General features: G+C 38.6%; 1 gene segment (V, D, J or C); it reads right to left on the bottom strand.

The window, feature by feature from the left end:
• Positions 1-365: 365 nt before the first annotated feature.
• LOC123816871 lies at positions 366-1,248 on the bottom strand. The segment is given in 2 exon segments: positions 366-959; positions 1,123-1,248. Coding segments are annotated over 2 exon segments (417 nt in total).
• Positions 1,249-12,066: the final 10,818 nt, after the last annotated feature.

A 12,066-nucleotide genomic window follows, 5' to 3' on the forward strand; every position in this document is an offset into this window, starting at 1 on the left:
GGGAAAAAATGTCACATTTTTTAAAAAAAGGAAGTGATCAGACCACATGGAAAAGATGGTCACATTTTGTCACAAATGAAGAAGAAAATTAATATGAAACTGTAATTTATTAAAATCTGTCAGAGCTATTAAAAAGCAGATTTTGTAGGAGAAGAATTGATGAAATTGAAAATGCTCAGTTCATGATATATAATTCAATGAATGGATTATTATTCTAATTATAATAAAAATAGGTACAAAAATGTATTTAGGTATTACCAATATTATCTGACTACAAAATTATCAACTTCACATTTTTTACTCTGCATATATTGTACATTTGGCATATCATTATTTTTAATAGAAAAATTAAAAATGTTGTTTTGAAAGCACAATATTAACAACCCAACCATAATAAGGATTGTGATACTGATGATAAGGGTATTTTAGTGGGACAGGAGTTTGTACAGTAAATATAAAATAATCATTAAAGCTTAGATTTTAAAATTAAACATTACTAACTGACTTCAATAATTCATTATGCAGCAGTTTTTCCAACAAAATGTTCTAACACTTTCTTGGTCACCTTGAAACTAACCTTTTTATTAAGTGTTTTCAACATACAACACAGTAGTTTCCACTAAGAGACAGGTTTGTGTACAGGATCCAGGTGCTTGGAAGGCAATGTGTACTCGCTGCACAGAAGTACACAGCTGAGTCTCCAGGCTGGGTGTTTTTGATGTGCAGGGAGAAATGTCTGGCTGTCTTATTCAATAAAACGGTGAGTTTTTCATGGTGCTTTTCATTCTCATTTGAACGAATGTGTATAATGAACTGGGGACCATTTCCAGCTTCTTGCTTATACCACGGAAAGTAGCTTAAGACACTGTCTGAATAAGAACAGGTGATGACAGAGATGTTTCCCTCCTGGACACTCAGGGTAGAAGGATGCTGATCCACTTTTTCTCCTCGGCTGATACCTAGGCAGCAAGAAATATTCAGAGAAAGGACAAGAGTATGCAGATTATTATACTGCAGCATGTTCTTTTTCTAAAGTAACTAAGGAAACCCAAATAAAGCCAGGCTTGATTTCTAAAAGAATATCCACTAATACAGTCTATTTCCCATTAACCCTCAACTCACAGTCCAGCTGCAGCCAAAAGAACATGAGGAATGCTCCAATGGATGTCTTCATTCTTCTTATTGAGATCAATTGTGGACCTGCTAGCTACAGCCAGAGGAGTTACTGCTGTTATCAAGTTATCTCTTTTCCTCTAACAATCTGAAAATATGGGGTTTTCATGTTCTCTCCCCAGCCAATAAGAACAGGACTGTGTTTCTGTCAAAGCCTATTCATTCAGAACCACTAAAATGAACCCTCCACATATTCTGCATCAGCAGAGGTGCACTACCACCTTGTGGTCACATCTCTAACTCCTGAACTTGCTGGCTAAATGTTATTTTACCCTTTGCCTATGAGAGACTCAGACACAGAAAGACAGCAAAACATCAAACAAATTAACTCTTAGATCAGAGATTAATAAAGAATGTACAGATCAATATTTATCTGATCTCTTCAATATGCCTCTACACACAACTGAGTCATTTTTAATATTTTGGAAATATGCAGATGCTGTTGCCACTTACTCAAGAAGGGCCAAGGTTTACTTGTTTTAAACCAGGAAAATACCATGATTTACTCTCATAAACAAAGAAAATATAAAACCTTCCTTTTCAAACTGTTGTACATATCCAGAATGAATTACTACTCAGCCATAAAAAGGAAAGAACACTTTCCCTTTACTATAGCATGGGTGGACCTAGCAGGTATTATGCTAAGTGAAATAAGTTATACAAAGAGAGACAAATACCATGTGACTTCACTTAAATGTGGAATCTAGCCCTGGTTTGTGTGGCTCAGTGGATTGAGCACCAGCCTGTGAATAAGACAGTTGCTGGCTTGAGTCCAAGTCAGGGCACATGCCTGTGTTGTGAGCCAGGTTCCCAGTAGGAGAATGGAGACAGCGCAAGAGGCAAAGCTCTTTCTTAAAGTAATATGTAAGTAAAAGGTCAGTATGAAGGAGAAAACTATTGGATGTTTTAAACACCTATGTCAAACTCTGCTCCTCTAAGCTGATCTTGCCTGTGACCTTGCTATTCCCACAGAATGGATAGTACCAAAGTGGAAATTAAGAATCTTCCTAGGCTGGACTGCTATTAAAAATAAAGAATTAAATATCCATGGTAAGGGAGCATGGGGATATCTTCCATGAGCTATTAGTATTTCAACCATAGAAAACTATTTGACCCACGGGTTGGGTTGAATTGCAGTAAGAAATATGATATACTCTAAGAAATCTTTTCTAATGCTGTATCATATATTCCTCAAAGTATTGAAAAAGTACAATTTCTGTGAAAACATCAGCCTGCAGATTCAGAAAATAAAACCACATATAAGTTTATTCTTGAGGTGATTTCATTTTCTTAACAAGACAGGTGGCATAATATAAAATGCAGTTACTGAGTCTAATCCATATTGGAATTTTTTCTACAGAATAGCCATCTCTTCTGGCATGGATTCCTGCCTCCCTGGCCATCACTGTCTCAGATCTCATAATCTATCATTTTTCTCCCAAATTCCACAACAGTGTTCTTTCCTCAAGACATTGATAAAGTCTTTCAGACCTGTGAGTTTCCAGAGTTATCCTTCTCTACCAATAACCCTTTCACATTCACTTTAATTCTTGATTTTTTTAATCTTGATTTTATGTAAGAATAAATCTAGGTACACCTAAATATGTCCTGTGTTTGCTCAGAGAATAATACAAGCAGAAACTGACCCTAAGGAATTGATCATGAGAAATGGTTTCTAGGAAACCAAGACTACCTCATTTCTAGAAGTCGGAGCTCATTTCCTGTGATTTGAACTCTCTGCTCCTCTAGAATTACAGAGAATAAATCTGATCTCTCAAATCTCACACTTTTAAAGATTTAAGGACAGCTACGGTGAAGAATATCAACTCAGTATATAAATATATGTATATCTATAAAATGTTTTTTAGTATGTAAAACTTCTGGGTTTTTTAAAAATTTATTTTATTAATTATGATATTATGGTTGTCCTAATTTTTTCTTCCTTTTATTCCCCTCCACCCTGCACTGCCCCACCCTCCAGCATTCACCCCCTTAGTTCCAGTCCATGAGTTGTACATGTAAGTTCTTCAGTTTCTCTCTTTCCTATACTATTCTTAACCTACACCTGTCTATTTTATACCTACCAATTATTCTTCTTATTCCCTGTACACCCCCCCATTCTCCCCTTCTCCTTCCCCACTGACAACTGTCCATATGATCTTCATTTCTATGACTCTGTTCCTGTTCTAGTTGTTAGCTTAGTTTTTGTTTTTTAGGTTCAGTTCTTGATAATTATCAGTTTCTTGTCATTTTATTGTTCATAGTTTTTGATCATCTTCTATTTCCTAGATAAGTCCTTTTAACATTTCATATAAAAGGGTTTGGTGGTGATGGACTCCTTTAACTTGACCTTGTCTGACAAGCACTTTTCCTGCCTTTCCATTCTAAATGATAGCTTTGCTAGATAGAGTAATCTTGGATGTAGGTCCTTGCCTTCATGACTTCAAATACTTCTTTCCAGCCCCTTCTTGCCTATAAGGTTTCTTTTGTGAAATTAGCCGATAGGCTTATGGGAACTGCTTAGTAGGTAACTGTCTCCTTTTCACTTGCTGCTTTTAAGATTCTCTCCTCATCTTTAATCTTGTGTAACTTAATTATGTGCCTTGGTGTGCTCCTCTATGGGTCCAACTTCGTTGGGCCTCTCTGGGCTTCCTGGACTTCCTGGAAGTCTATTTCTTTCACCAGATTGGGGAAGTTTTCCTTCATTATTTGTTTAAATAATTTTTCAATATCTTGCTTTTCCTTTTCTCCTTCTGGCACTCCCATAATTTGAATGTTGGAATGTTTAAAGTTGTACCAGAGGCTCCCAAGTCTCTCCTCATTATTTTGCATTTTTGCTTCTTCATTCTGTTCCGATTGGATGCTTATTGTTTCCATTTGTTCCATATTGTTGATTTGAGTTCCAGTTTCCTTCCCTCCACTGTTGGATTCCTCTGCATTTTCCTTTATTTCACTTTGGGTAGCCTTCATTTCTTCCTCCATTTTGTGACTGAACTCAACCAGTTCTGTGAGCTTCCTGATTACCAGTGTTTTGAACCCTGCATGAAATAGGTTGGCTATCTCCTTGTTGCTTAGTTCTTTTTCTGGTGTCTTGATCTGTTCTTTCATTTGGGCCACATTTCTCTATCTCAGTGCACCTGTTACCTGTAAAGGGCAGAGCCTTAGGTATTCCCCAGGGCTGGGCAATCCTCTTTGCTGTGTTGTGGCACTGTCTATGAGCAAGGGATCAGAGAAGGAAAAATGCCACTTGCACTGTTCTTGTTCCACTTTCTGTCACTTGCCTCGCTTCTCACAAGCAGTTTGTGCCCTTTAGGTGCTGATATGCAGGTGGTTGGGTCTGTGCTTATTTTAGGGCCCTGTGGGTCTCTCCAACATATTCTCCTGTGAGGCTGGAAGTTTCTTCTACTGCCACAATCCCCACTGATCTTTTCCTCAAACTGTGGTTTTGAATCTTTAGTTTCCCCATGCTGAAACCCTAGGTTCTGTGGTCCATCTGGCTCCCTCGCTTTCCCCTAGGCTTTCTGAGTGTGAATGTGGAATTGCCTGTGCAGTCCACCAGCCATGCCTTGCCTGCCCAGTCTTCCTGCCTCCTTGCAATGTCCTCTCCTTATCTCTGCCCATCTGGGCCCCTCCTACTGCCTGATTGAATGTTTCTTCAACTCCTTGGTTGTTCTGGTTTCTCTTTGTTTTCAAATTTGTTGTTTTCCTTGCTTTGGTTGTGTGAGGAAGTGAAATGTTTCTGCCTGCACCTCCATCTTGGCCCCCTCCTGTTGTTAATGGTTTCTTTTTCTATGCAAATACTTTTTGGTTTCATGGAGCCCTATTTGCTTATTTTTTCTTTTTGTTCCCTCGCCTGAGGAGATAAACCAGAAAAATATATATTGCTATGAGAAATGTCTAAGATTTTACTGCCTATATTTTCTTCTAAGATATTTATGGTCTCACAGCTGTCAGAATGGCTATCATCCATAAACACACAAATGACAAGCATTAGTGAGGATGTGGAGGAGAGAACACTCCTGCACCATTGACAGGAATGAAGATTGGTGTAGCCACTGTGGAAAACAGTGTGGAATTTCCACATAAAAAAAAATGAAAATGGGACTGCCTTGTGACCCAGCAATTCCACTCTGGAAATGTATCCAAAGAAACCCAAAAAACTGATTCAAAAGAATATATGCACCCCATGTGCACTGCAGTGCTCTTTATAATAACCAAGATTTGGAAGTGGCCCTAGTGCCCATTGGTAGATGAGTGGATACAAAAGCTGTGCTACATTTACACATAGGAATACTACTCATCATAAGAAAAAGGAAATCTCACCTTTGTAACAGCATAGATGGACTTATAGGATACTAATGAATAAAATAACAAACAACATAAAAACAGACTTATAGATACAAGGAACAGACTGACAGCTGTCAGAGTAGTGGGGAGCTTGGGATGAAACAGGCGATGGATTAAGTGAAAAAAATTCATCAACACAGACAACAGCATGGTGATTACCAGAGGGAAAATGTTGTGGGGGTTGGTGGAAGAGGGTAAACAGGGGGTGAATGGTAACAGAAGAAGAATCAACTTTGGATGGTGAGAGCAAGATGCAGTGTACACGTGGTATATGAGGGGTAAACCCCTCAAAACAGAATTTATTTATAAAAATATCGTGTATTTATTCTTATATGTTTAAACTTCAGTCACCTTCAAAGTACTCTCCACTTGATGCAATACCCTATAAGACGTTTTTCCACTGTTCAAAAGTTTTTGAATTCGATGATTTGATGCCTTAAAGGGCTACTGACGTTTTTTGTTTCACCACCTCCACAGCACCAAAACAATCCCCGTAGAGGACGTTTTTAACTAAGACAAGGGAAAAAAAGCTGCTTGGGTGAGATCAGGTGAATAGGGAGGATGGGACAGGGGTCAGGTCATTTTTGGTCAAAATCTGCTGAACATTCAGCTCAGTGTAGTCAGGTGCCGACATAAATCACTCATCACGAAATGAGCAAACACAATGAAAGAGTCCCTCAAAAACAATTCACTGAAGCCAAATGCAGCTTCTCAACACAAGGCCAGCTCCTGAACTGATACAGATGGCCTCCTAGAACACTCACATAGTGGGAGAAGCCCATACTACCAGGGATCCTGCCCTCCAGAAGATAATTCCAGGTTTATTTGGACCACCCTCATATGATAGAATTCTACTTTTGAAATCTATATAATTTTATTGAACAATGTAATCCCAAAATTCAGCTTAGGAATAAACTAAGTAAAAAGAAGGGTAAAAGTATCATTAGGTAATTATTTTAGTGGAGTTGCTTTTCTAAAATTCTTTAACTCTTTGTGCAAATTAGTTTCATGTAAATATGAATTAAATGTTTTAAAGCTGTAATTTTTTCAGTCATTTTAGGGTCACAGAAAAAGTAAGAAAAAGGAACAGAGATTTTCAATGTACCTCCTGCCCCCACATACACACAGCCTCCTGCATTATAAACTTCCCCATAAGAGTTGTATATTTCTTACCCTTGATAAACCTACATGGATCATCCACATTCCCACTGGACTGTAGGATTTACTCTCTGTGTTGTACATTCTATGGGTTTACACAAATGTATAATGGGGAAGAAAAGAGGCAAAAGAAGTGAAATGACAGTGCTGAAGAGACTAATTTTAGGACAAAAAAAATTGTGGAATGTAAATTTGAAATCCCAAAGATGTGGAAGGTTAACATGGGCTCAACATGCCTGCCCCTTGGAAGGGGTGGAGCTGCAGGCCCAGCTGCAGTTTGGGTACAGGCTGCAGGTCACCTGGGAGCACTGTGCCTCTGCTGCACAGAAGTAAGAGGCTGAGTCTTCCAGCTGGGAGGTTGTGATGTGCAGTGTACTATAGAGGTCCTTAGATTTCAGTGAGGAGCTTAGCCTTCCAACCTGCTTTGACTCTGAAGTCAAGTAAAACAGACTGATGAGTTCACCACCAGGATGCTGTCGGAACCACTGCACTCAGAACACTGTGGTAGAAAAATTGCATCTCATAGAAGAGTTGGTTCCCTCCTAGAGGCTCAGGGCTGGAGGACCCTGCTCCACCTTCAGCCCTCTCACCCCTGCTTGGAAAAAAAAAAAGACACAAATAATATCACTGGGACAAATGATGCAACTTCTAGACTTGTAAAATACCCCAGGAAACACCCAAGTGGGACCATCTAGGAACTCTGTATAAAATCCCCCTGCCTTCTCCCACAACCATTTATGAACAACCCCAGTCCCTACCTAGAATGGCCCCAACTCACAGCAAACCTGGGCCCACAGAAGCCACAGCAGAGCTCCCAGGTGTCTCTTCATGACTTATTGCACAGACACTATGCTGTCTCTGCCCTTGCTCTGTAGGATGTAGAGTCCTGGACCCAATCAACGTTTCTTCCTTCAGTCAATATGCTCCACCACACTCACAACACCAATCACCTCTGAGCTCTGTCATTCATCTGAACAGCAAACTCCACTCACAGTGGCCCAGTGAAACAGCACAGTCATGTCTCAAAAAGTCTGGGTATGAACAGTACAGAATGGTAAAGAGTAATGTATACAATGTATAAAGATATACAGATTGTTTTTTCTTAAAATATTTATGTATAACAAGTCTGTGAGATAGTACGTGAGGAATGGAATATCGTGGTTCAGGAAGAATCAGTGTTTCAGACATAATGTATGACCTTAAAGAATCCAAAGACCAGTGACCCCATATTTCCAAATTTGCATGGGTTGGAAGAGAATATGAGAATTCATTTATATGAATATTCTCAAAAAGAAAAGCTGATAGTATTGTGCATTGCATAAGTTAATCCAATTTTTTAAATCCATAGAGTTCTAGAAACCAACACATATGGTCATTATCTACCTAGATAATGACTCCAACAAAATTAGCTTGAGGTGTATAATGTCCACTCTGATTTGATTTCGACCTCTCCCCACACCTGTCCACATCTTGGGCAACCTGCTGACCTCACAGCTGACTCTGATCCAACCACACTATGCTGGTCAAGTTACTAATGTCCTCTCCCTTTTCTTCCATTTTCCTTCTTTAATTTTTCTTCTGTTCTCTTTTTTTATTGTTAATTTTTTCTTGTTCCTTCCACTTTCATGGAGATACATGAAGAGGTAGGATACATGGGATATTGGAATAATGTGTGGGCCAGTGGGTTTGGGGATAGTTAGTCATAACAATTAAAAAATTAAAAACAGGTTATGGAGATGTTTTCTGTTGAGCTTCCATGCTGACAACGACCAGTCACATCCTCACTCCTGTGACTCAGCACAGGGCATCATTTGAGAGTGGATGTACAACATATGGAATCCAGCTTTCTCAAGTTTACACTGAGTGACTGAGCTGAAAACCAGAGATGAATTTACACAGACACTGTTACCCTCTCCTCATCTCTGCTGCCTATAATTTGACTGGTTCATATGCTCACTGGTCTCCTTTCTTAAGTACTGACTCAACCCCCAGAACCATGTGAAAGTTGTTTTTTCTAAAGCCTGCCTTGTCCCTTAGTGGGCCTAAACCATCACTAAAGAGGACTTTAGACCTGCTATCTCAGCAGTCACATTACCCCGGCCTCACTCACTCAATGTTTCCTGATACAGGAAATGCAGATCCTTGGAAAACCAAGTAACTCCCCAGACTGAATGGAGATAAAGAACAGAGAGCCCAGAAATAAACCCAAGTCTCTATGGTCAATTAATATTCGACAAAGGGGCAGCAACATAAAATGAAGTAAAAATAGCCTCTTCAACAAGTGGTGTTGGGAGAACTGGACAGCTACATGCAAAAAAAAAAAAATGAAACTTGAGCACCAAGTTACACCATACACAAAAATAAATTCAAGGTGGATGAAAGATTTAAATATAAGCCATGACACCATTAAAGTCTTAGAGGAAAACATAGGCAGGCAAATCTCACATATTTCATTCAGCAACATTTTTACTGATATGTCCCCTAGAGCAAGGGACATAAAGGAAAGCATAAACAAATGGGATCTCATCAAAATAAAAAGCTTCTGCACAGCTACAAAAAACAGTATTAAAATAAAAAGAGAACCAACTGTATGGGAAAACATGTTTGCCAATGATACCTCAGACAAAGGTTTAATCTCCAAAATATATAGAGAACTTACACAACTCCACTCTGAGAAGACAAGGAACCCCATTAAAAAATGGGCAAAGGGCTTGAACAGACATTTCCCCAAGGAGGACATACAGAGGATCCAGAGACACATGAAAAGATGTTCAGTATTGCTACCTATCAGAGAGATGAAAATTAAAACCACAGTGAGATACCACTTCATACCTGTCAGAATGGCCATCATAAACAAAGGAACAAATAACAAGTGTTGGAGAGGTTGTGGAGAAAAGGGAACCCTAGTGCACTGTTGGTGGGATTGCAGACTGGTACAACCACTATGGAAAACAGTATGGAATTTTCTCAGAAAACTAAAAATGGATCTGCCTTTTGACCCTGCAATTCCACTGCTGGGACTATATTCTAAGAACCCTGAAACAATCCAAAGAACCTATGCACCCCAATGTTCGTAGGAGCACAATTTACAATAGCTAAGTACTGGAAGGAACCTAGGTGCCCATCAGTAAATGAATGGATCAAAAAACTATGGTACACTTACACAATGGAATTCTATGCAGCAGAAAAAAAGAAGGACCTCCTACCCTTTGCGACAGCTTGGATGGAACTGGAAAGCATTTTGCTAAGCAAAATAAGCTAGGTGGTGAAAGACAAATACAATATGATCTCACCTTTAACAGGAACCTAATCAACAAAACAAACAAGCAAAATATAACCAAAAACACTGAAATAGAGGACAGGCTGACAGTGATCAGAGTGGAGAGGGGAAGAAATTTCAGGGGGAAAGGGGAAGGGTTTACAGGAACAAGTATAAAGGACACATGGACAATAACAAGGGGGGGATGGAAATTGGAGGGAGGTGGAGAGAGCTGGGTGGGTGGGCTGGGATCGGAGTAAAAGACAGAAAAATGTACTTAAACAACATTTAAAATAAAAATAAAGAATAATAAAAAAGTATTCAAACAAAATAAAAAAAAACTTATATGCAAAAAAAGAGAATGAACCAGGTCCACCTATGTGATCTTATTAACCTCTGTCACCCAATACATTAAAAAAAAATCTTTCTTTTAAAATGTTATTTCAGGAGCCAGAAAATAAGCAAATATTAAGTGAAATTGGAGTTCAAAGTACAAGATAGATTTCAGACAGGGGAGAATGAGTTCCAGGCAAAGGAAAGTGTGAATAAATGAGCAGAGGTAAGACTGCCAGAGATGCATTTAAGAATGGGAATAATCTAGTTGCAACTGTGAAGTGATAGGTGGGTCAGGACAGCAGATGCAGGAGGGGAAAGGGGGCAAGGAGATTTATAGCTCTCTTCCAATTCATCTCTGCTGCTGGCCTTGAAAATTCTGCTTGGGTGGAGGTGTGACAAATGGCTGAAGTGTCCTTGCTCTGTAATGAGATGCCTAGATGGAAGTTCAGTGTGCTGGGCCTAATAAAACTTTGATACAGAAAAAAATGTTATTTCATGCAAATTAGTTTTTAAAGATTTTATTTATTTCTTTTTAGAGAGGCAAAGGGAAGGCGAAAGAGAGGGAGAGAAACATTAATGTTTGCTTGCCTCCTGAGAGCCCCCTACCTGGGACCTGGCCCACAGCCCAGGCATGTACACTAGACTGGGAATTGAACCAGCTACCTTTTGGTTCTCAGGTGGGCACTCAATCCTCTGAGCCACAGCAGCCAGGGCTGAAAATTATTGTTAGAATAATTTGATAGATCTCATCTTGAGCTTTTTACCTCATTTCTTTAACTTAGATTCTAATAACTATAAAAATTTATTGAAGTTTTAGTGTAAATGAGGTAATTAACTAAATCTTAAGAATATATAAAAGAGAATAATATCCAATTTACAGGCTACTGGGGAAGACAAAAATATACATAACTACAATACAGTAAAAGAATATAACTCTAAGAGAACTGAAAACTAATTTTATGGTCCCAGATAAAGAAAAATGTTTATACCTGCGGTGCCAGACAAATCTTATCAGGTACATTATGTGCCATTTTTTCCTTTTCCCCTTTATCGGTGAGAAGAATATAGAATATGGATAAAAGTTTATAATAGCTTATGACTATTAATTTTAATAAGAGAAATAATTCAGGAATATATGCATTATTAAAAGTAATACAACTTCACATATAGAATAAAATCCCCTTTGAATACCACTCTCAACTCCCAGTCTCCCATCACTTATTACTCAAAGTCTTTCTTCATCCTGATCAATTTAGAGTTGATACTTTGGGGTCTTAGTACCAAAAATATAAATCAGCAGAAAATATATTGTGCATAAATTTCTGTAACTTGTTTTATAAACTCAATAATAAACTTATGTCTTATGTTAACACACACAGGTCTTTCTGCTGCAGCATATCCCTTATCATGGATATACTACTGTGTAAATAGCCCTTCCCCAATGGACAAATAGTTAATGTGTTGATTTTTATCTATGAAACACAACACTACAATAAATTTTTTTGAGCATTCATCTTCACTCACATGCACACATGTTTCTCTAGATGCAGAGACTAGGAAGATATAAAGGAATGAGCCCTGGGGATAGTGGGTGAAGGTCACTCCAGGCAGAGAGAAGATCAGGGACAAAGCTCTGAGGAAGAATGGAGCAAATTCATGGTCTGATTATTGTGTTGGATGGCTATTTTATGTTTCTAATGTGCATTGGAAATGTAGTTTAAGAGCTGATTTGATACACTCCCTCTGAAATCACTGTCCTAATATACAGTTGGAGTGTTATTTGTTCAACCAGC

The sequence above is a fragment of the Phyllostomus hastatus genome, unplaced genomic scaffold, assembly GCF_019186645.2.
Source record: "Phyllostomus hastatus isolate PE091 unplaced genomic scaffold, TTU_PhHast_1.1 phas_contig_1095, whole genome shotgun sequence".
Lineage (NCBI taxonomy): Eukaryota > Metazoa > Chordata > Mammalia > Chiroptera > Phyllostomidae > Phyllostomus > Phyllostomus hastatus.